At 36.9% G+C, this 26106-nt stretch overlaps 1 protein-coding gene across 1 annotated transcript in view; it reads right to left on the minus strand.

Annotated features, from left to right (window-relative positions):
* Positions 1–26106, minus strand: part of LOC107659003 (VWFA and cache domain-containing protein 1-like) — an 89495-nt gene that overhangs the window by 8618 nt on the left and 54771 nt on the right. Inside the window, exons 5-24 of the mRNA XM_016447766.1 lie at positions 20405–20531; positions 17514–17658; positions 17209–17425; positions 15877–16026; positions 14503–14736; positions 13610–13759; positions 12392–12515; positions 12242–12287; positions 11566–11706; positions 11004–11185; positions 10619–10729; positions 9231–9353; positions 7486–7585; positions 7187–7303; positions 6730–6890; positions 5839–5925; positions 5070–5186; positions 3784–3935; positions 3323–3484; positions 1626–1703 (exon numbers count right to left, since the gene is read on the minus strand). Of these exons, the coding sequence (XP_016303252.1) occupies positions 1626–1703; positions 3323–3484; positions 3784–3935; positions 5070–5186; positions 5839–5925; positions 6730–6890; positions 7187–7303; positions 7486–7585; positions 9231–9353; positions 10619–10729; positions 11004–11185; positions 11566–11706; positions 12242–12287; positions 12392–12515; positions 13610–13759; positions 14503–14736; positions 15877–16026; positions 17209–17425; positions 17514–17658; positions 20405–20531 (2724 nt within the window). The remainder of the gene's footprint in view (positions 1–1625; positions 1704–3322; positions 3485–3783; positions 3936–5069; positions 5187–5838; positions 5926–6729; positions 6891–7186; positions 7304–7485; positions 7586–9230; positions 9354–10618; positions 10730–11003; positions 11186–11565; positions 11707–12241; positions 12288–12391; positions 12516–13609; positions 13760–14502; positions 14737–15876; positions 16027–17208; positions 17426–17513; positions 17659–20404; positions 20532–26106) is intronic.

Genomic DNA, 26106 nt, shown 5'->3' on the forward strand with positions numbered 1-26106 from the left:
TTTTTCAACTTTAGTTAGTCTGTAATGTTGCTGTTTGAGCATAAAAAAGATCTGCAAAGTTTCAAAGCTCAAAGTCCAATTCAAAAGGAGATATTTTATTTAACAGAAATCACTTTTCACGAACTAACGACTCGTTTGGACTACAACGCATATTTTCTGGGATTTGTGATATCACAAATATCAACGAATGGGACGAGACCTGGTTGAGCTGCACTAGAGAAGGCAACGATTGTTATCACTATGTTGGAGACACGCTAGCTTTCCCAAGGCATATGAACTTAGAGTGGTTACAATCATCCGGGTTTAAATCGCGCTCAAACTGAATTGATATTGACGCAATATTTACACTGAAGCTCGCAGGCGCCTATGGTAAGGGGCGTGACATTTCCCGACCAGGTGCCGAGTGCTGCCAATCACAACACACACTGGCCCAGCTAACCAATCACAGCACATTTCATTCATTTAGATTTCGTACAGTTATGCATGATGTTTCATAAAGTATGTTTCTTACAGTTATGCATAGCACAAAATCTAATTAAAACAACTTTGTGATGTAAATCAGATGGTATTGAAAATGCTTCTGATTATAAAATGTACAACTGAACAAGAATGCCGATCAGGAACACATTATAATATTGTCACTAAAGATGAGACCAATTACGACATCAGACTAACCCACATGGCTGTTTGAAGCAATTATCACACAAGAATGACACAGTACCATTGTGAGCATGAATGCTCGCTTTTTACTCTAGGAGAATAAAACAGCAAACCGTACACAAAGAATTCACGGATTATCACCCATTTAGTGTCTGATGCACTAAATCAGTGAAAAACAGCATTAATGGTACAAAGTATAATACTGCAGATTTTATGTGCATAAAAACCCTCAGTGTAATTACTAATGCTGAAATGGGCATTAGGTTTTCGGTGTTAATTCGTGTGAAGCTGTGCCAGGCAGGCAGGCGGGTATCTTACTTATTCCTCTGTCTTCGTGACTGTCTTCATCTCTGTCATCTCGTTCATTGTCCAGGTTGGACATCCGGACAGACATCTCTGATAAAAGAGACAGAGAAAGAAAGACGGGCGTAAGAGAAAATTAGACAGATCATTTTTCTCAAATAAATGACAAAGTATATATTTTTGTCTCCTTTGTTGGATTGGATTCTCTTTGTCTACTTTCAGGACTTGTGTAAACATCTAATTGTTTTGGTTCATATTTATGCAGAAATATAGAAAATTCTAAAGGGTTCACAAACTTTCAAGCAGCACTGTGTATATATATATATATATATATATATATATATATATATATATATAAATAATATAAAATTGAAGCAATTATCACACAAGAATGACACAGTACCATTGTGAGCATGAATGCTCGCTTTTTACTCTAGGAGAATAAAACAGCACACTGTACACAAAGAATTCACGGATTATCATCCATTTGGTGTCTGATGCACTGAATCGGTGAAAAACAGCATTAATGGTACAAAGTACAATACTGTAGATTTGATGTACATAAAAACCCTCAGTGTAATTACTAATGCTAAAATGGGCATTAAAGGTTTTCTGTGTTAATTCGCGTGAAGCGGTGCCAGGCAGGGAGGCGGGTATCTTACTTATTCCTCTGTCTTCGTGACTGTCTTCATCTCTGTCATCTCGTTCGTTGTCCAGGTTGGACATCCGGACAGACATCTCTGATAAAAGAGACAGAGAAAGAAAGACGGGCGTAAGAGAAAATTAGACAGATGGAGCAATCCTGATCAGATTTGATGTAATATATCTTTGTCTTCTCTTTTGGTCCACAGGCTCTCTCATAAAAAAAGACGACAGACATCAAATCTCCTCAAATCACTTTTTGCCCACGAATGCCCATCAGACATTAAAAACCGAGGAAAGCCAATTCAAGGGGAATATAGCATTCCAGTCTATTCATTTCTAAAATGCAGATTCAGACTAAAGTGGACTCTCTCAGACAGTTTATGTAACTGCAAAACTGACTGCAACACAGACTGATTCAAACACATTTATATTGCATCAGACCAAGTTATACTTCCTAGTCATGCACATATAGAGACTGAATTTGGCTGAGACATGAGGGAGCAACTGCAAGGGAAGAGGGAATTCAGCTCTTTAAATTACTTTTATATCCTTCTATGTTCCTTTTAGCAGTCAGCTGTGCTTTAGTATCTCATTAGCACAGGGAGTAGCACACTTTAAAAGTGCACTCAATAATCTTTCCCTCATTAAAGTGAGTTTTACTTGCTCTTCCTCTGAAACAACTTTCCTTCTCAGGCTGACGTCACCAGCTTCTTTGTCAGAGATCACTTGTCACTTTCTAATCAATTCTCAATTATAAAAGGTCCCGGTCTACATTTTATAATCTTTGATTATCTTGTTTCCCTCTGAAATATGTCACATAATAAATGTAACATGGGTTATGCGCTTTGACTTTAATTCAATAATCTTTAATGCTGATTCTTTTTTATTCAGTAGTAAACTATTAAAACAAAACCAAATCACAACAAAGTCAAACATAGAGCTGCTTGATAATGGCAAAAATCATAATCACGATTATTTTGGACAATATTGCAATCACAATTAACACAAGGAGTGGGCGATATCACACATCAGAGTATTTTTTTTCCCACAATAGTGCTATATTATTAAGTATATTTTGCTGAAAAATAAAGATGCTATGATATCAAAATTTAGACACCAGTGACATTTCACAAATCTTGATGATAAAAAATAAAATAAATAGAACACAGAACAGTCTGTATAAATTACATATACACAAATGTTTATTAAAGCTACTAAAGTTATTCAGTCAAGCAGTAAATATACAGTCTGCAATATACTTCTGTTCGTGTTCATTTTTGACATTTTTGTGTGTATTTGACTGTTAGCCATGTATCCGAAGCCCAAAGTATACTTTGCTTGTCTGTGTAGCTTGGTTCCTCTTGGAAAGCACATACATAAAGTCACCTGAGGAACAGCATGAGCTCTCTTTAGCAGCTTAACGCACTTTTAACAACTGCCATCCTGTAGTAGACTGCATATTATGACAGTCACATTACAAGATTTGACTGATTTGGACATTCTGTTTGGGATTTTAAGGAGAAGTGAAAGCAAACTGCTTTAAAGCAAAGGAAAGGAATGCAGCACAATAATGTTTGTATCTTGATTATCGTGTTTTTGTAATCATTGGAAGTCTAAATGGAAACTGAAATTTAATCCAGAACCCTAGCATTGTTTCCCAACAGTCCCAGGTACGAATCACTTTCACTTTTAGACTCAAAGTGTCCAGACTCACCTTGTGCAGCCAGCGGGGACATGTGCTGATGGCTGCGACGGTGGATCTGGTGCCTGTAGGCATACACGGCTAACACCAGCACCATGATGCATCCCATAATCCCACCTGCCACTGGCCCCACAGGCGCACTCTTGATCATATTCAGTGAAGCCAACTCCTCATCTGCAAAGAGATGAAGAAATACTAAAATAATGATATATTGAAATGAAATAAAGAACACACTAGCAAAGACTTGCTACACACTAGCAAAGATCCTCAAGGCACAATGTGTGACTCATGGAGTCAGTGTAATTCCAAACTTCTGTGCATATCTTTCCAAAACAGCAAAACTAAACAATAGAAAGAAGTAATTTTCTAGTGGACTATTGTGACCCATCAATGCAATTTACCAACATATGCTATTATAAACAGAACACATAATAAACTGCAATAATAGTGTGACTACAGAAGTAGCAGCTCACCTAAAATGCCCAGTCCATCCACATAAGGACTCTTGGCACCCACTATCCCTCCAAAACATTCCTTCTGTAGGGCACAGTAAGGCTTATCCAGATGGGTCTTTCCGTCACTGTCAACCATACACCACTCACAGTCCAGAACACCAAAACAGTCACTACAACCCACACAAATAAAACAGAACATACAAAAAGCAATGTTATAGAGATGGCTACACATACCACATACACTACCATGCAAAAGTTTGGGGTCAGTAGGATTTTTAAAAATGTTTTTGAAAGATATCTCTTTCGTTTACCAAGGCAGTATTTATTTGATAAAAAATACAGTAAAACTGTAAAATATTACAATTAAAAATAACTTTTCTATTTTCATATATTTTAAAATGCATTTTTTTCCTGTGATGACAAAGCTGAATTTTCAGCAGCCATTACTCAAGTCTTCAGCTTGACATGATCCTTCAGAAATCATTCTAATATGCTGATTTAGTTCTCAAGAAACATTTCTTATTATTATCAATGTTGAAATCAGTTGTGCTGCTTAATATTTTTGTGGAAAACATGACACATTTTTAGGATTATTTGAGGAACAGAAAGTACTAAAGAACAGCATTTATTTGAAACAAAAATCTTTTGTTTCACCAAAGTACCCCCACCACCTACAATATGTTCAACTATACTTGTTTCTAAAAATATATATTTTTTAATATGTATATTTAACACCAAGGTTCCATCAGTTAACATTAGTTAATGAATAAACTAACATAAACTAACAATGAACAATACATTTATAGTTATAGTATTTATTTATTCATCTTTGTTAACGTAAATGATTCAAGTTCATATCAGTTCAGGTCCATTAAATAATATTAACAGATTGTACTTTGGATTTTAATAATGTTGAAAACACCATTAACAAAGACTAATAAATGCTTTAGAAGTATTTTTCATTGCTAGTTCATATAGTTAACTGATGTTAACAAATGGAACCCTATTGTAAAGTGTTACCAACACAGACTTGGTTCTTTGAGTCTATGTTGAACGACAGTGTGAGAAACTCATGAGCTATTTGTGAGTCTTTGATTTCGATAGTCCCTAATAATAGCTGACATTGTATGATCTTGAGAAACACGCATGCTTCTTGTTGTGGTCAGCACAGGTTGTGAATAAGTGATGTGAGATTAGCTGTGTTAAGTGAAAGGAGAAACATTATTACTCTCAGAGACTCTGTGTTTCTGTTAAGGTCCTGCTAAGAGCAGGCTGATCACAAATGATACAGTATATGGCCGTACCTGCTGGTGAAGCGCTGGCTGCATCTGGTGTTGATACACTGAGGCAGAGTGTCCTGTAGACTGGGCTCAATAACAGTCAAAGACAAAGGCTCTTGGTGCACGTCACAGCTCGGATTTCTATGCACACAAACACAGTAGTAAGGCAAGCTGAGTCAATTAGGCCCTAAATACAACATGTAACTCATTAAAGTCAAAGCTATTTGTAATTATTTGTAATAGTCTGCCAACAATGTTGTTCTGTAGATCAGTGACATTCAACAGACAACAAATAATCAACAGTTATTATTGCTACACAGTGAATAATACCCAGCCTTTTTTTTTACTACAGGTCTCTGTAGTAAAGGATACATTTATTAGCATTCAAGTGTACAATTTTTCACTAAAATGAACAGATGGCACAGTGACAGAAAGGTAAATGCCTTGAGATCTCTCAGCTGGGAATAATGTGACAAAACTGAAAGTGTCTAAATGTCTATTGAGGAACAATCCTGAACTGACGGCTAATTGAGGACACAGGTGGCTGGATATCTATTCATCGTGACAAACAAGAACTCAGTGCATGCTGATGAGAATCTGGACAAGTGGTCCAGTGATTAATTTCTGGATCATATATTGTGGCAGTCTATTTTCCAAGCACTTGAGGGGTTAACCTTTGCATCCACACACATTGTGTACAACATGTATTATGTGTTAAAATGTGCTTAATGTCTACTTCTACATGACCTTCAATAAATAACACAAGACTGTCCTGTAAACAGCAGCGGTTTACCTGTTCTCAGCGTTGGTGAGGTTGCCAGTACATTCATTCACCTCTAGAGGGCATTCACAGGGGCACTCGCATTCATTCTGCTCCATTCTGAGGAAGATGGGAATGGGAAAGTCTGTTTACAGGTCTTTTAACCTGTTTACAGGTCTTTTTAAAAATAGTTTTGCCAGTGTACTTCTACTAGTTGATAAAAATAGCTTTTAGAAGATGAACGCCTTTTAAATTTACAGTCCTCCTCACATTTGGACAAATTCTGTTAAATGCACAAATTTTTGTTAAATCAATATAAAAAAAATTGATTCATCACTGTAGGTTATGACTAAAGCCTCCTGGCATTTAAAAAATGTAACTGGCTATTACCTTATGGGTTAAATTCCACAAATGTTAATAATAAATAAAATAAAATACATAAATAAATGTGTTTACAGGTCTTTTTAAAAATAGTTTTGCTAGTGTACTTCTACTAGTTGATAAAAATAGCTTTTAGAAGATGAACACCTTTTAAATTTACAGTCCTCCTCACATTTGGACAAATTCTGTTAAATGCACAAATTTTTGTTAAATCAATATAAAAAAAATTGATTAATCACTGTAGGTTATGACTAAAGCCTCCTGGCATTTAAAAAATGTAACTGGCTATTACCTTATGGGTTAAATTCCACAAATGTTAATAATAAATAAAATAAAATACATAAATAAATGCCATCGAAAAGTTTGGGGTCAGTAAGATTGTTTTTAAAGTAATTAATATTTTTATTCAGCAAGTATGCAGTAAATTCATGAAAAATGACTTTTAAACTTCCTGTTCATCAAAATATCCTAAAAAATACTTAAACGAATAGAGCACTAAAGATAACATGTTAGTAGTAGAGTTGTGCAGACTGTAAACATTACCTGTGGCAGTTAAGACAGAGACGATCCACAGTACTGCAAGCACAGAAGGCCAGTGAATCACAGGTCTCATTCACAATACCAGCAAACGCATTGGTTCCTGGGATACGAGTGAGCCGGTACTTTGAGCAGTGACTGCCATGCACAAGGTTTGTCAGATCACCCTTAAAAATGACAAACACACAGTAAGCCATTAACAATCATTTGAATTCATAACAGTCTTTCACTTTGTGCATACAATTTCTCATTAAAAACAACAATTTATAATTGCCCAGCTTGGTTATACTAGAAAGCACATCTGTTATAGCCGCTACTAAAACAACCTCCACTAGGTGGCGTGCTAACATAACTAATACATTAGGCTGACTAAACCTTCAAGGTAAAAAAACGGCAGGATTGTCACTTCAAACTAAATTTACAGTAGCCTGATATGAAATAATTCATATGAGACTCCACTCACGACAATGCTGGTGTTGAACTTGTAGAAACGCTGCACGGTACGATCACTGAAACTGTTACACAGGTTCTTCTTCACAAAGTTGGGGTGGTTGAGAATGTCATTGGCCACTAGAGGCTCCTAAAGTCAATCAGGAGAAAACGATGAACTCCCTAATATTGTTTTTCAGTTTCATTACCAAACTTTGAATATGATATGGCTGAAGAGTAAAAAGTCCCCTTTTTCTAAGGACAAAAACATAAAAATGCCTATTTTCTTGTGAAAGACAGGTAATGTTTGTCCTCAGAGCCACAGTTCCTTACCTTATGAGTAATATGTTGCTGTTCTGCTGGAGCATGGCCCTTCGGGTCAATCAGGGTCGGATGGGCCACCAGATAGCCTCTGTCCTCCATGATAAAACACCTACACATACATAAAGACAAACAGGATCAAGCACTCTGAGCCTTACAAAGATCCAAAATGACATTTAGAGGGGAAAGGTGGAAGGAAACAGTAGATGGCTTCCTGTATGTTCACAGGGTACCATCTGCAGTTCCGAACAGTTCAGGTTATTGTGTGGCACACTGAGGCATTCCACTTCACTAATCCTGTTTAATGACCATAGCACTGAGAAAAACTCAAAGAACACTGAGGCCTCCACAGCACAGACAGATAAAGAGACAGAGAGAGCATGAAGAGGGGCAAAGAAAGAGACAAATAGAGTAGAAATAGAGTTAAGAATAAAGAAAAAGGGAGGGAAGAGAGGAATGAGAGGGAAGGGTAAAAGAAAGACAGAAAAGAAGGGAGCGAGGGAAAAATGGGGGCACTGGCACCTAACATAACAGGATGTGTCTGGAATGCAGCCCTAATCAGCTTATCTCCCTTTGTGTCTTTCAGGCAGTCCTAAAAAATATTGAGCTACAGACATGAATGATAAAGCAAACTGCACAGCTTTTTCAGACGAAGCGTGCGATTACTTTTCTGAAAAATTACATATATATGGTTGACTACCCAAATAACATTTCCAAATAAATACATTTCCAAATAAAATTTTTGATAAAAAAAAAAAATTATAATAAATGAATGAAAAATAAATCAAATCAAATAATTACATTATTGAATTTAAAAAGTTGGGGTGAATTAAATATCTGGATTTTTAGTTGTTTTAGCTTATTTTAAAGTTTGTTTTGCCTTATTTTAAAACATTTTAAGTAATCTTGAACTTTGCTGAGGCCCCTGTTTCAGAGCCACTGGTCTAAATAATATATTTAAATATGCTAATGATTAAATATTCAAGAACTGCATCTAAAATTAGAAATTTATTTTAATTTATATTTTTTCTGAACCCTGGCATGAACTGTACTTAAAAGGTAATGGAGTTGATTATGATTTAGTATCATCATAAGTTGTTCATCATGATGTCATGATGTAATCTTTCTGTAATTTTTCAACCGTTCTTCCTGGTCAGAGGTTTCCATAAATACATGTTTACACAGTTTAATGGTGTTATGCTCTAATATTTTAGTAGTGTACAAAATTGTAACTTTGTGCACATTTACTCAACAACTAGGCTTGTAACTTCAGCTAAGCCGGTTCTCTGAATATCATAAGCAACCGCTCTAACGATAATAAAAACTTGACAACTGCCACAATACCCTAGTATCATTGCAGCAACTTTTGCAGAGGCAAGCACCACCTAATTTTATTTTTTGAAAAATAAATATCATTGTTCCAGTCTTTATACTTTTCCCTTCTCATCTCTCCTCTCTCTCAACATCTAGCCCTCCCTCACAGTTTCTTGATCCCCACCTCAGATCGTTCTCATTCTCTCTTCCTATCCTAAAAGAGGGAGCTTAGAAGCATGCAGAGAAGACTAAGTGAATGCCTCTTTTCCAACAGAAGCAAATCTGATTAGTTTCGTTTGAAAGAGCTTTAAAGAGCCTCTGTGGGGCATCGATAGCTTCAGGCACTACGCTGGACACCACAGCCGGCACACTGGGGTCTTGGCAGACACTAGAGAGTTTGAGAAGAAATTAGATGGGGGTTGGGTGCGGTGGGAAGGCCTTACCGGATTTTGTTGCCCTTGTCCTGGTTGCAGATGGGCAGAAGATCCAACAGAACTTTGTAGAAGTAGCGCAGAGTGAAATCAATGCCCATAACTGCTACTGTGTAACCAGAGGCCTTTTGGGAACTGGGAAAGGAGACAGATAAGTGTGTTGATCAATATGAAGAATGAGGAGATCTACAGTATGATGGGTCACCGCAATAGAGCTTTAGATCAGATCACACACTACATAGTCACATTTCCTCCTCTTAAGAGAGAACTGATTGGAAAACGTGAAGGGAAAACACTCTATCTACACTAGACATTATGGAACGCTGCCAGTTTCAAACAGCTTCATCATATCTCTACACACACGACCATACAAACACACACACACACGCACTGTGCCAAGCACCAACCCGACAGTGATAAGGCAGTTGTTTTTCATTTGCAACAGGTACTATTACGTACTACATATGCTATGCTTTTTTCAACTAAGACAGCAAATGTATGAAAAAAGTAAGTTAGGTAAGAAAAAGTGATAAAATTATTTACTAAAATTCTGTTAAAGGGATAGTTCATGCAAAACAAAAGTTTAATTCATGGTACATTATGACAAACTATACTAGGCTAGGCTTGATGTAAAACATTCCTAGTTTTGTGTTTCTTGTGACCAGTAATGATGTGTCAGGTTTGAATGTACATGAAGATAATAAAATTAAAAAAAAAATGAGTGAATAATGACTTTTACATAGCACACGAGTCCTATGAACTACATTAAGTAAGGTGTTTTTTTTTACTCATTTTAAGAGTTAGTGTAAAGCACTGGCCATTTCATTGTAGGAAAAAAAAAACTTTTCGAGAGTGAGTACAATTTTTATGTTGTGGTTGACCTATTCATTTAATTCTCTATATTGAAGTTATTTATATCATCCTTTTTAAAGTCTGATCCATACAAGCATTAAAAAAACAGCTAGTGTCTGAATAAGCAAAAATAAATGAATATCCACATTATAAAAGCCATAACGCATAGCAAATGATGTGTCTAAACCAGCGCTTCTCAAACTTTTTGACTTATAGACCCCCATGACTCCAACACAATATTCAAAGGGCCCCCTCCCCTCATACAGACCATTTTTCAGTATTTCTACCATTATGACAAAACGGCTTGTTTTAAAACAGAACAGAAACAGGGAGTACACAGATATATATAAAAATAATTTTTCAATAAAATGTTTTTCAATAAAAACAAAAGTTTTTAAGACCTCTAGATTTTTTCTTAAAACATTTTAATTAATCGTTAGAATTTTTTAAAAATATATGAATAATTTATTACTTAAATTACTTATCCTGTGGCCCCTGGATGAGATCCAACAGGTTTAAACATGAAATGTGACCCTTAAACAACTGACCTAGAGGCGTGGATGGTGTGGCTAATAGTGACCACATAGCCTGCTCCACCAACATCCAGGTAGGGTCCAGTAAAAGTGATAAGACCAGGATTGGCTACAGCATGTAGGTACCTAAAAGACAAAAGGATCACTAATTAGACCACATTTTAAACTGAAATTTATAAATTGATCAAAGTTTGTTTTGCTTTTTCATTAATTTTTTTCCTATACAATTATTGTATTAAAAAAAAAACACCCTTTTTATAGTGTGTACAGCTGCATATGAACACAAAATACCTTCTTGGGAATCTGTCAGTTCGCTAAGATTAGTCAACAGACTGTGGGATCTGTTGACCAGCATCCCACTAGGAGTTTGAAGACCTCCGTCCTGAGGCTCAAATCTTACCATTGCCTCCTGGTGGGATCGAAGGCTTTGTCCATGAGAGAACCGGGGTAAATCCGCAGCACCCCATTGGGCGTTGCTATGTAACGCCTCACAATGTAGCAGTTGAGGCTGCTCATCTCCATAAGACTCATCCATTCATCTGTCACGTGACTGGTGGCCATCACCTCATTCCTCACAGAAGACTGGAAGACCAAAGGAGGGGGGGTGTTAAAGAATTCTACTAAGCAGAGCATCATAAAGACTGGTGCGCTGCATTTCCCTAATGAAAAAGAAGAATTAAAGAGGAGAGGAAGGCTGCCAACTAAGAACTGCCAGTTAGGACTGAGAAATTAAGCATGTGACCACTAACTGTGAAAGATTGTGTCATTCCTAGGTTGGCTATGAGACATGTGCTGCTGAGATGGACATTAAGTGTGTGTTTGTGTGTACCTTCAAGCCTGGTTTGCTATGAGACATGTGTTGCTGAGATGGCCATTAAGTGTGTGTTTGTGTACCTTCAGGCCTGGGTTGGCTATGAGACATGTGTTGCTGAGATGGCCAGTAAGTGTGTGTTTGTGTGTACCTTCAGGCCTGGGTTGGCTATGAGCCGGGTGTTGTCACTCAGGTAAGCTGTGTAGTGCTCCACCATGCGCTTGGTCTCTGGCTGACTCAAGTGCTCATATGGAGAGGAGAAACTACCAGCAGACAACATCACTGTGGGACTCTCTGAAAAAAGTGAGAGATTAATCAGTTGTGCTGCTTAATTATATTAGCCCCAAAACCATTATCAATCATGCCTTAGTAACTGTAATATTCACTTACCAAAAAAAGTACACTGTTCAAAAGTGTGGGGTTATTAATTTAATTTAGGAAAGAAATGAAAATGTTTATTCAGCAAGGACACATTAAACTTATCCAAAGTGACAGTAAAGACTTATTCTTGAACTTTCTATTTATCAAAGAAGCATGAAAAAACACACATGTTTTCAACATTAAGCAACTCAATCCTTTTCAACCTTTATAATAGATAAGAAAAGTTACCAAATCAGCATACTAGAATGATCATGTGACACTGAAGACTTCAGTAATGGAAATTCTGCTGAAAATTCAGCTTTGCCAAAGGAATAAATTACATTAAATATATTAAATACAGAAAATAGTTACTTTAAATTGTAATAATATTCAACAATATTACTGTTTTACTGTATTTTTGATTAAATAATCACAGTGAGCATAACACTTAAAAAAAAAAAAAAAACAGTGGAGTTGACAGGCACAGCAATGACTTGACTCCCCAGAGGCAGACTAACATGAAACACACAACATGAGCTTAGTAAGCACGTCAGTAACAAAGTAAACTCGAGCAACTGCAGATACCCAGGCCTTTTTGGAATTCCATACACCCTCACCTGAGGATATTTTGACGCACAGCAGCAAACCCTGGGATGTTCTCATAGTGGATGATGTCTGTATGGAGGGGAGCTTCAGTCATCAGGTAAGGTCGGGTGAGTGACGGATGCATGAGGGTGTAGCCTGAAAGATATGCAAACATTATTTTAAATTCAATTTAATATAAAATATGAAAAAAACGAATAAACATTCATTAAAAAAAACTGTGAAAAAATACTTTATGACCATTTTCCACCCTTTTTCTGACCAGCAGAATTACTAAATTACTACTAAATAATTACATTGAATTAGAAACTTTTTTGGCTATTGGGCCTATATGTAAATGGGCCTATTTGTATATGAAATGCATAACTTTTCGATGCATAACATAGACGATGTTTCCTGGTCCAGTATAGTTTTTAACATACTGTATATTGTAAAAGCTTTTCAACTACTAGGTTACACACAAAAACTGTGGCCTGCACAACACAGGGAGAGACTTCCTTTTCAAAAGAACTGAGAGGCAGTGCTATCTCGTCTCTTTACCGAACAGCTGGATACAGCAGGTGCCACTTCATTATCCCAGTCATTAGGATAGACTGTATACTCTCAGGAACAGATAATCACCCTCATTTTTTTACATTTGTAATACAACACAACCTTTTAGTGCAAAGTGGCAATTTCTGGAGGGCTTATCGAATTGTTTTAATATGTATTAAGTGGAGGTTAACAGTGTTGTAAATTCAGAGACACTTCACCCTGCTGGGGGAAGTCATGGAAAAACAGATGTTATTTAGAGCAGGATGAAGAAAGCGTAAATGAAAGCTTGTCAAAATAAGGCCAACAGCGCTTAATTTCATTCTTTGGTGGACAGTGTTTGCATAAGCAGACTACTGCTCCTTTTCAAGGGGTAAAACAAAACATTTTAATTCTTTTCTCCCTAAAAAGTTCAAATCCACCGAGTTTTGCTGGTCCCACTTCAAGAAACTGGCATGATGTCAGCCGTGGCTCTGACTCTGAGCCGCCCAACGTGGGACAGCTGATTCCCCTAATGAACTGTTAAAGGTTAATGGTCTTCAGTTCAGTCTTTTGTGTCAGTGAAGATCAGACCTCCAAATTCATGGTCAAGTTGAAGTGAGGCAAACAGGGAAACATGTAAAACAAGCTTGGCTCATTTTGGCTAATGGAACCAGGTGGATCTCAACCAAAAACAATCATCAGCGCACGCATCTTCCTACCTTTATTGTCTATGAGGAATGTATATGAGGCCAGGGAGTCCTGGTAGTAGGTGACGTCTTCCAGTATGTATGCCAGATTCACATCCACTCCAACTACACCCAGCAACAAGTTCCCAAAGTAGCATGGCCGGCTGACGGTCATGATGAAACCTACAAACAGAAAAAAACTTCCTTTCAATCTGTCCCCATATTAATAAGTTTATTATTAATAAATTTATGTAAGCGGTAATTCATGAAGAAATATTATTAACTGTGAGGTACAAGCCATTGGCAAAAGACAAGTGATACTAAAAAACAATGAACAAAGTAGATATGTTTCTTGGGTGTTAACTTCGGGCACTTTCTTTGACAAAGAGGTTTATAAAAAAAGAAAAAAGATATAAATAGATTTTCCTTGATAACATCATTTATATTATAGATTTTCTCTTTTTTTTTTACCCTTGTCCCAGACTATTTATGCTAAAAAAAAAAACATACAAAAATATTTGTACGTTTTAAATCAAATTATGACTGTTCCTTCATCTCTTTCAGCCATCATTTCCATCATAGCCTAATACAGTTTAATCAAAATGTAGAAAATAAAATGAGACTTTTATGAAGCAATAAAAAAAAAATCAAGGTAAATATCATTTGTGAGCAGATTTGTATTATGCATAATTTCCAATCAAGCTATAATTTCATCAGAATGACTTCCTGTCTAGCAGCCCCATAAGAGCAGACTCTGCATTTGTGATTTTTGGCTTTACTTATAGTTTAAGTTTACAGTATATAGCACCATGGAAACTTTCTGGTGCGGAGCCACTTCTGAGGTCTTCTGAGTGCATATGGTTTGTCAGAGGGAATGTTAATGTGCCAGACTTGAGCTTGATGCCAAGTTCAAGATCTTAACTTACCGTCTCCCATCTGGTCTGCATAAGGCAAGCTGAAGGAGGCCACGTCGATCATTCGATTGGGGAGGTTGATGTAGAAGCGGCCCACGGTGGTCTCCAGGTTACTGAGCTGGTTTAAAACCATCATACTGCCCTTCACGACAGGCAGGGCGGAACGATCTGGAACGCCATACTTAACAGAGTTCTGCTCGGCCAGGTCTCGCAAGAAGGCCAGCTCCTTGAGTCCCGTTACTCCTTCTGAGGACGATGGTATAGAAAAACTCATTAAAGCGGACCACGATGGTCTCCAGGTTACTGAGCTGGTTTAAAACCATCATACTGCCCTTCACGACAGGCAGGGCGGAACGATCTGGAACGCCATACTTAACAGAGTTCTGCTCGGCCAGGTCTCGCAAGAAGGCCAGCTCCTTGAGTCCCGTTACTCCTTCTGAGGACGATGGTATAGAAAAACTCATTAAAATTGACATTTTATACTCAATATCAATGTGCTATGTGTCTCTTGTGCACCACTGGGTTTTGGAACAAAGCTAGTATCAACCAATTTATCTAAATTTTCACAGATATTGCAAGCGTTTTGTAAAGGTTTTGCCTATCTGGCCTATTTAGAGTGCAGCACAGTAAAAGAAAGCCATTCACATCCCACACAGATTACTTAACCGCAGAGCTAAAAATCACACTTAATCTATTTCCATCATGAAATGGTGGTTTTGGACCTTTAACAGAAAGAATAGGAGGTTTTTGTTAGTCAGTCTTTCACTTTTGGAGGAACATTCAATTCTGTTGAATTGTTATTGGACTGGACATAAATTTCAACACTCCAGTCTATGAATCTGACACTGTGACAGGTTTTAATATGTGAATATAATACGACTTGTCATAAATGAACCAGACTTCAAATAAACAAGGAAATATGAGTAATGTGTGTGTGTCCTTCTGAGCCTCACAATACCTAGTCAAAGTAGCGTAACCTGCATTGCCAAGCTAATCGATCTGAATCATATCTCTGAGTCATCTAATGCATAAAAAAGGCCTTTCTCACTCTTTCATGTCACTGAGTGGCCTTTGATGTATTGTCGCATTTCTCTTTCTTCTTTTCGATGATCTGCATTTTAATTTTCATGATGCCAAACTAAAGTATGCTAATGGAAGGCTAATACATGCGGGGAGAGGAACAGCTGAGGAGAGCAATATAATGGAGAGTGGTTTCTTACACGTAAACGCGCACACACAAAGACCAGAAGAAAGATGAAGGGGTGTCAAAACAGCTGAGCATGTTTTGAAAAAGCACAAACATGCACACAGGTGTTCACCGTGAGCCCTTGTGGCTTGCAAGACAAAGAGTTCATAAAAAAGCTGCACTCCTTGTCTGTATCTCACCGTTCATGAGAGCATAGGTGAGGATCATGACAGAGTTGTTGAGGTAGCGGTTCTCCTCTTTGACCACGCTGAGGGTTGCTCTCTTTTCGTGATCGGATGAGTCTCGGGAGGTGACGCCTGATGACAGGTAGATTATCACCATGTCGGTGTCTGTGAGAGGGAAGATGATCAATAATCAATCATACTGAATATAATAACCGACCTCGGGGGAAACTTGAGAACATACACACCAAAATATATATAAAATATATAATACTCTAGTAACTATTTCTCAGGGACCAATTCTTCATGGGCACATTATCTTTAAGTCTGCATATTTATATAAATAATATAATATATATTATATAATAAAAGTTGATTAGCAAGTTTTTCTTGCTTGCTTTCTTTCTTTCTTTCTTTTTTGAGCAATTCCTCCCAGACTAATAATTAATTACCAAATTAAAAAAAACTGTATTCCGAAAGAAAACAATAAAATTATAAATTACTTGACTTAATGAAAAATGACTGAAATGACTGAAAATGACTTGTATTTCTTTGGCCAATAAATATTGTAATATATAAATCAATTAGAAAATGTATATATTTTATTTTTTACTATTTCAAAATTTGTCATTTTGCCCCAATAAAAATTTGACAACTTCTGTGTGGTAATAATTCAGCCTTTCTCTTAAAATCTAACTTCATTATAGTTGACTCTTGTCTGACTGCATGCTATTTTGTGCATTAAAAAATATGATCATAGAGAATTTTTGGTAACGCTTTAATTAAAGCCCTTATGTACAGTACATTATAAAGTTATTCATAATGCATGTTATAATGCATTATATCTTTTCATAAACAACTGTAACCAAAGTTAAAATGCATTATAATATTTGCAGATTCTAAATTTGGTTGTTTGTCGTGTTTTAATGCATTATACTTTCTAAAAGTGTGTTCTATTAATTGATAAGTATTATAATGTATTATAACTATGGTTACAATTATTCATGAGACCATACAATGCTTTATAAGGTGCATTACAAGGCATAATTACTGCATTAAAAATACTTTTATAATGCATTTTACAGAAAGGCCTTAAGTATTAAGGATTTTTTAAATACAAAATATAAAATCTCTTTTAGAGAAAAATATTTGTGTAATTGAACCGTTAACTGAAAACCCTATAGTTACTGGTCACAACCGTTCAGTTAAAGTGTGTTAAAAAAAAATATATATTTTTATTATATAATTAAACATTAAAGAACACTTTTGTTAACACTAAACAGAAAATACATAAAGGTAGGAAATGACATGGTGTTAGTAAATCTAATGTAAATAAGCTTTGATTCTTACTAGTCGGCTGTCTGGTGACGTTGCTTGTGTTCCTTAACAACTGAAAGGCTTTCTGGAAGCCCAGTGCATGCTGGGTAGAGCTGTCAGACGCTTTAATGTTGTTGATGAAGGTGCTCATCTTCCTCTTAGTCTCGCTGGTAGCAGGTGAGAGGAAGCTCTTGTAGCACTGATCCAGAGAACAGGAACGAACAGTATCTGCTATTGTCAACACTGAGATCTGAGGGGGGGAAAAAAGGACATTGAGTGCCAAAAGAACAAATGCAATCAGTGGAGGGTGTATGACGATGATGACGTCACTTCCTTACTTTATCATGCTCATCGATGGAGTTGAGGATGATTAGCGCAGCGTCACGGGCGATCTGGAGTTGGGTCTCAGTGACAGAGGCACCATGGTCTATGATCACTACAATATGTTTCGACTGCGGCCTTACTGCCGAAACATACACAGGCCTGCCAACACACAGAAACAAAGATTTACGGTCTTACTTATTTGCAGAATGCAAGAACCCTGCACAACGACTTTTCCTGGACTCTGATGGCAAGAAGCCTAGTGTAGTCCTGGCGTGATTCCCGCTCTCTTTACTACAGTGTTTGTGCAAGAGATCCTGCACTCTATTGTGTTGTTTTTGGAAACCCTTTTCAACTCCAACACTAAGAAAAAGCTGCCCATATTGCCTAAATCTCGTATATACATCCTATAAGTGGTTAAAAATCTGTGAGTACCAGATTTGTTGTGCAATCTCCAGCAGGAGGAGAGAAGTTGTGGGAACGGCAGCAGAAATGAGCCCATCTTTCAGCTCAGGCACACATTGCCCACAACACTGGGTGGCAGATTCCAGTGGGGTTTAGTAGGGGCGACCCTGCATTCCAGTCAAGAGCATGGGGCCTATTGTAACTATGTTAAACAGACCTAAAATGCCTCTCTAGAATGTAATTTACACTCAGCTACACAAGACGCTACATTCTGAAGTGCCTGCCTATGACAGTGTGAGCGATGAACTTACAGATCACAGTTTTTATACAAAAAGAGAAAATAACCTTTAGTTAGTCTCTAGCTAAAAGATGGGGACAAAGAAAAGTGGCAAATCCTTTATTTAAAAATACTAATATAAAGACAAAAACAGCTAGAGCATTTTTTAACAAGTAAGTACTTGGCTAAAATGTCTAAAGATTTCTAATAGAAACAGCTTCTTTTAAAAATGCAGTTTTGAAAAATATGTATTTGGATGGTGTGCATGAATGTGTTTGAATTTTATTAAACAGGAAGGTTAAAAAAATAGAAAGTCTTATTACCAAGCATGCCCTAAAGACAGTGATAACAGGGGCCGGCTCCAGGTATGGGCAGGGGTGGGCTGAGCCCACCCAAATTACTGTCTTGCCCACCCAGTCAGAATTAGGTAAAGATTAAATTTTTTGTGCATTGATTAAAACCAATCTGAAGCAGGCTGTATTTTGAGAAGTTTAAGATAGCCTATAGCTGGAGACTGCCCCAACAATTATAAAATAACACCAGAGAATTGCAACATTTTTCTTTTGAATGCAAGGCACGCTGAATTCACGCGGAGGCTTCAGTCTGTTGCAGCAGAGGCTGACAACGAGCAAAAACGGTCAGAAATATTTGTGCGCTATCACGAGGAATTTGCGAGTTACAGGGAGTTTAATACGTGAATATGCATAGCCTACCACTGAAATTACCTGAGCAGTTGAATTAATGTTCTAAAAAAGACCCGCTCATTCAATAACGTGCATTCATTGCATGGACGGGGCAAGAACATAATATAAGCGTCTAAAATGCATGTAGGCTATACAGTTCAGTTGAAAGCTTACCCCTTTTGGCTTGCTGTTAATGCTGAATGTAATAATGAAAACTGGAAGTAAAGAGCTTAAGCGATGAAAGTTGCGTTTGTTACTATAGCAACAGTCGGTTCGACTGTAAGAAACGTAGCGTTCCCCTTCTATGACGTAAACGACCAACAATATCCAGTGATGCAAACTATTTGACTTTTTTGTCAAATTCCGCCGTTTTGAATGACAAGTAGGTCTGTCACTTATGTGATTCATGTAATTCATAATTGATTATGATAACAATAGCATTTTTCTGTTTTGCATTTTCAACAATACAATACAACTGAAATGGAATGGGTGCATATTTTAAAATAAAAAATATTATTTGCAGTTCAGATTGATTACTTCACAAAAATTATTATTCTTTTACTGATCTTTTTTCTTCTTTTATTTAAATCCTTTATTTAGTTTCTTTAAATAAATACTATTACCATCTTTATATTTTCCTCAAAACGATTGGTCCCCCCAATGTTCTAGACATGATTACAGCCTTGTTTGGCATAAATAGAAAAGTTAGTTGAAAAGAATCACCAGTGTAGAACAGAAAGACAACAAAGAGGGATTTTACTATTCAATAAAGAATAAAAAATTTATTTTGTTGTGAAAGTGCATGATATTCTAGGCTGCCCATGAAAGGTTTTTCTTCAGTGTACATATAATATAGTTAAAATAGCAATATCTACATGACTTTTTTGTCAAATTCCGCCGTTTTGAATGACAAGTAGGTCTGTCACTTATGTGATTCATGTAATTCATAATTGATTATGATAACAATAGCATTTTTCTGTTTTGCATTTTCAACAATACAATACAACTGAAATGGAATGGGTGCATATTTTAAAATAAAAAATATTATTTGCAGTTCAGATTGGGCCTGGTGATAACTATGGGATTCAATACCTTGCTAAAAGATATATCAGTGTTCAGAGTGAAAACTTAAAGGACAGTGTGTGTGTGTGTGTGTGTGTGTGTGTGTGTGTGAGAGAGAGAGAGAGAGAGAGAAATTCCGCCGTTTTGAATGACAAGTAGGTCTGTCACTTATGTGATTCATGTAATTCATAATTGATTATGATAACAATAGCATTTTTCTGTTTTGCATTTTCAACAATACAATACAACTGAAATGGAATGGGTGCATATTTTAAAATAAAAAATATTATTTGCAGTTCAGATTGATTACTTCACAAAAATTATTATTCTTTTACTGATCTTTTTTCTTCTTTTATTTAAATCCTTTATTTAGTTTCTTTAAATAAATACTATTACCATCTTTATATTTTCCTCAAAACGATTGGTCCCCCCAATGTTCTAGACATGATTACAGAAAAGAAAGAGAGAAAGCTCTTTGTACCTGCTCCTGTGCTCGTATGTGCCCTTGCAGTGAAACTTGTGAGCAGGAAACACAGTGAAAATACCCTCCTCTGAGCTGAAGTACTGCCACTTGATCCCTGGATTGGACTTCAGGTTGTCTGCCAGCACTAAAGTCAAAGAGAAAGCAAGAATAGTTTGAAAAGTTTGATATCTTTGTATTACTCTGTGGTCTTTTCTTTAAAAAATAAAAATAAAATAAATAATCATTAATAAAGAAATTAAATAAACTTTTATATATTTTTTATTACTCTATGGCGTCTTCTTAAAACTAAACTAAACTAAACTAAACTAAACTAATAAAATAACAAGACCACACAAACAAACATATAAGTAAACAAATAAGCGAGGAAAGAAAGAAATACTTTTCTCTGTTTATTTTCCGAGATAACAACCAGTTGACTTTGTTATCCATTATTTGTCAATCACAATCACTACTTGCCAAGTCATATATCATTATTAACGTTTAAAGCAGTATTTCATAGAAACATTAGTATCTAAATGTCCCAAACTCCCAAAGACAATCATCCAGAACTAATTTATTATGCCATGCAGCATGGACCTATATGAATGGTGTGTGCACTTGAAGTAGGCAGCTGTAGGGTTCGTGTCAGTTGAACAGGCCCGAGCTGTGTGACGGCCGGAGCCCAGACAAGCTGATCCTTTCCAAACACTCGAGAAGCACAGCGATCACCACTCTGCTGCCATCAATTCAAGTGTTTATTTACTTAACAGGAGCCGGGAAGTGAAGGAAAGTGGGGAAAAGAACAAGAAAAGACAGGAAAATAAGGAATACAACAAAGAGAGGCAGTGGAGGTATTCAAAAGGGCATAAGTCTGATTATATGTATGATCCTTTTCAGAATGTACTTTAGTAATATTACTTGGATCTTTTACACCGTAAATTAAAAAAGAAAGAAAAAAAAAAAGATTTTAAGTCACATAAAAGGGAAATACGAGAGGTTACTCAGGTCAAATAAATAACCTGTAATTCACCCATTCCACTTAAACATGCCGACATCTTTAAGTGGTTTGAGTGATTCAAAATGTTAACAATACAAGGCCAATATTATATAATATAAAATAAAATATAAAAATAATGAAGGAAGTAAAGGTTTAGAGTAAACACTAGCTTTAGTCTTTCCTAATCAATTATGACCTTTCCTAATTATGATCGAAATAAACAGTTCATCAAATTGCTGTGGAAACCTGCAGAAGAAAAATGGATGTTAAGCACGAACAGGCGTCCCAACCACAAATGAGCCATCAATCCATACCCAAAGTATAAACAGGAACTTTACAGCATGTTGACAGCTTTAAAAATCATACACATGTGCCGCCTCAGAGTGCTTAATCCCCCATCCAGTGTTTAGAGTTGCTGAGAAGCAGTGTCATGACGTGACACCCCTTCATTTCCTCTATCCCTTCATTCCACTTTAAGTCTTCACCGAATGTTATATTTCTTCTCGCTTACGGTGCTGTCAATTTCATGGTTATTTTTAACTCCAAAAATTGTTGCATTTGCCTCTTCCTTATTTAAACTCTCTCTCATCCAGCCAATGGGAATTGTTGTGTATTTCTCAGTGACACAGATAAACCAAAAGTTGTGTCTATGTAGGCTATGAGCCTAAACAGTATGTCCCAATTTCCCAAATCATAGTAAACTGCAATGGATTTTTAAAAAGTGCACATTTTCTCATGCTTTTGTGGCTAAAACTGAACACAATTCCTTGAAATCAAACACAAGAGGAGTTTGTGATGGTGTTGTGCAAGTTCCAATCCCCCATAAAATTGTATCCTTAACCTGACAAAAAAAAGTAGCATTGTTGTGATATCTTGTTCTAACAAATTAGTAATTGGTAAATCAGTTTTTCTTAACCAATTACTGCTATGCTAAGCTATTAGGCTAAGCTATTTAGCTTTCTAATTAGCCGGGTTTCCATCCAAAGTTGCGAATTTAACTTATGCATATATATCACATAAAACATTTGCGAATAAGCACCGTTTCCATCCAACGAGTCAAAGAGAACAAAATCGTCACTTCCTGGTAGAACTGGGGCTAGGCTATATATCACTATGAAAAGTAGGAGAAACCCCTGAATATAATAATTTTCATAGGCCTATAAAATAAATTACTTACTAAATTACTTAATTATAAATTACTAAATTACGAAACAAAATAAATGCGGTCATTGTTTTCGGAGGTTTATGCTGCTGTTTGGGAACGTAGTCATGTAACAGTTCTGGGAGGCAATTATACAGAAATACGTTGATGATAGACTTTGTTTGGACATTTCAAAATGACCATAACATTTCAGATGCTGAGGAACGAGATTGGTCCACTGGTTAGGATTTGCCGTCCCATAGCGCAGTCACATGACTTTTTTGATGCGCACGGAGGAATTTACTCGGCAAATGCGTTTCCATCACCTTTTATTCGCATTAACCCTTTTTGCACAAGTCAAAAACCGTAAAAACGTTTTTGCGAATTAAGGGATTTTTATTTGAAATTTGCCGTTTCTACGCATAATTTTTTTATATCCATGTATGTGGTTCATATAAAACAGTGAAATCGCTCAGGAAATCCGTCTTGTCTTGCCTGCACTCGAGACGGTGACGTGTGAGCGCCACTGACAGATTCTTCACTCCTATTGGTTGTTGCTTGCGAAATTCGCTGTTCATTTGCATAAAGTTAAACAATTCTTAACTTTTGTCGCTTGACTCGCATCGCTTGACACGCCCACATTCTGTTGCCAATGGTCACTGTCGCTCGTGTCGCCGGAAGTCGTCAGCTCTCCATTGAAAATGAATGGGAGCATGTCGCTTTGTCGCTGTGTGTCGCTGGCAGTGTGAATGGGGCTTAAGACAGTAATATCAGACCTTAAAGGCCTCACATCAGTGACCCGCCTTCAGTCTGAGGTTCTGTTAGATTCTGAGAAGATGAGGATGTGAGCTAGCACTCCTCTAAGGACACCCTAAGTCTGCGCCAGGCCTTGGGCCTTGACTTTCCATTCACCAAGATCATCTGACTCAAACTGGTTCTTTTTCATCAACCAACTTCAGCAAAGTAGAGAAGCAGTCCTTGGTAAAATGACAAGCACACAACAGAAGCTTCGAATTGTATTTCTGTGGTATCCTTGAACACAGCGTCTTCTCAACATGATGTAAACACACTAACTAGCGGAAGTGTCTGTGGGCAGGTCAGACTCTGTTTGTATTTCGTGGGCAGGACATTGAAATTTGCCGTTTCCATCACTCGTGTAGTGTCTGGACCAATCAGACACACAATATATATATTTTTTAGTTATATTTAACAAATACTCTGACTGATTCGCTACACTCGTTTCTGATGCGATACTTCAAAATGCGCATAAAAACAGGGTGATGGAATCATAGCTATTGAAGGCTAACTGTGAAACTGTAATAACTTGGCTAATTGTGGAATCATGATTTTTTGATGAACAGAAAGTTCAAAATAAGAACACTTACTTGGAATAAAAATTTCTTATAACATTACTATTTAATGGATCTTTGCTAATTAAAATTATTAATTTCTTACATGCATTGTGGTACTCTCTTAAATGCGCAGCAAAGTCTGACACGGAAGAGAAGAAATTGTTGAATAAACTCGTTATTTTTGTATTCTTTGTGCACAAAAAGTATTCTCGTAGCTTAATAAAATTACGGTTGAACCACTGATGTCACATGGACTATTTTAATGATGTCCTTACTACCTTTCTGGGTCTTGAACATGATAGTTGCGTTGCTGTCTATGCAGGGTCAGAAAGCTCTCGGATTTCATCAAAAAAAAATCTTAATTTGTGTTCCGAAGATGAACGAAGATCTTACGGGTTTGGAACGACATGAGGGTGAGTAATTAATGACAGAATTTTCATTTTGGGGTGAACTATGCCTTTAATAGTACTTATTCTTCTATCAGCAACAAAATAAGTACATACTTTCAGTGCCTATAAAGTTGGGACGCAGCCTTATGACAGTCGGGGGAACTCTTACAGAACTTTGAGAAATAAACAGACGGAGATGTGAAGAGGAGTAAAGGGTGACACAAAACCAAACCTACAAAATAAATCAAAGACATCACAACACACACAAACACACCATTATCTCTCTCTTTCTCGCTCTCATCACTCAATTCTTAAGGGTTTTCCTCCCTCTTAATCGTTTTGTCTCTTTTCGCCTTCTTCCTCCCTTCCTCCTCTTTTCATCAATGTTTAGACTAACAGGGATCAAATATGACTGATGACTGCCTGCATGGTTAGCAGGGTCAGTATTCAGTGACAAATGGAGGGAGAGTGGTAACATGAACTCCTGATGACTGCCTTACAAAAATAAGCATCTGTATGAAGATGAATTGAGATAATCTGTTCTGGAGGGAGAACGGGTGTGTGAAGCCAGAAGAAGGGAGAGTCTGAACTAAGGTGGCTTAAAAAAATAAATAAAAATTTGCTGTCAGAAATTAATCTGTAATTAGGCAATATCGCTATTCATAATCGCAGATGAGTCGCATTCGATTATGAACGCGATATTGCTAGCTTGTCATTGAAATACGGCTCGGTGTATTAAATGCCACTCCATCTGAAAGCAGGTGATGTCGATTTACTACCAATCACGGAACCGGCTTTACTGACGAGATGCGCCTGACAATCGCATTCGATTTTTTGCACAGTCCTAATTTTGTGCATCTCAGCTTACCAAGAGTCGCCTGGCGATTGATGTACGCTGCTCCGCTGATTTTTGTTTGTCTTATCCCATGCTTATGTTTCTCATTACACATCTTACATTTCAACTGGGTACATAATCCAACAAATGGCCTCAGTTGAATTCTGACATGCCATCAAAAAGGAATCCAACAGCAACAGAGATAACTAGCAGAAGTGTTTGTGGGCAGGTCAGACTCTGTTCGTATTTCGCGGGCAGGCGGGGATTATGCAAATGTCCTATGCAGTGACGTATACAGGCAAAAGATTCGAAAATATGACGACTCGTTAAGGTGATTCAGAATCGACTCTCTCTTTTGAGAGACAATATCTTTATTTATCATACAATTTTTTGATTAACAACTTTGCAGTTTGTTTTCATTTAAGGATAGCTACGTTATAAACCGCAAAAGAGATATTTTTCAAAAACCCATATGACCTGCTCTTTAAAATCCAATTCTCACTATTAACTACAACTTTTACCTCAATAAACTCTTAATGTGCTGCTTTTTGATAGTTAGTAAGGTAGTTAAGTTTAGGTATGGGTAGGATTGAGAATAAAGCATTAAAGGTGGCCAATTCTCACTATTAACTACAACTTTTACCTCAATAAACTCTTAATGTGCTGCTTTTTGATAGTTAGTAAGGTAGTTAAGTTTAGGTATGGGTAGGATTGAGAATAAAGCATTAAAGGTGGGGTAAGCGATTTCTGGTAGCCAATGTTGACATTTGAAATCACCAAAACAAACACGCCCCTACCCCAAAAGGGTTTCGCCCCTATTTTGATAGCTCAGCACACACATACGTACGCAACCCAGGCAATGATTAGTTCTGTGAAACAAAGCAAAACCAATGTTACACTGTGTCTACACCAGACGCAAGTGGTGCGGCGCATCAAAATACTATGGAACTCATTATAATCAGTGATGCTGTCTACACCATAGATATATATACATATCTATGGTCTA

The sequence above is a fragment of the Sinocyclocheilus anshuiensis genome, unplaced genomic scaffold (genome assembly GCF_001515605.1).
Source record: "Sinocyclocheilus anshuiensis isolate Anshui unplaced genomic scaffold, SAMN03320099.WGS_v1.1 scaffold311, whole genome shotgun sequence".
Taxonomy (NCBI): domain Eukaryota; kingdom Metazoa; phylum Chordata; class Actinopteri; order Cypriniformes; family Cyprinidae; genus Sinocyclocheilus; species Sinocyclocheilus anshuiensis.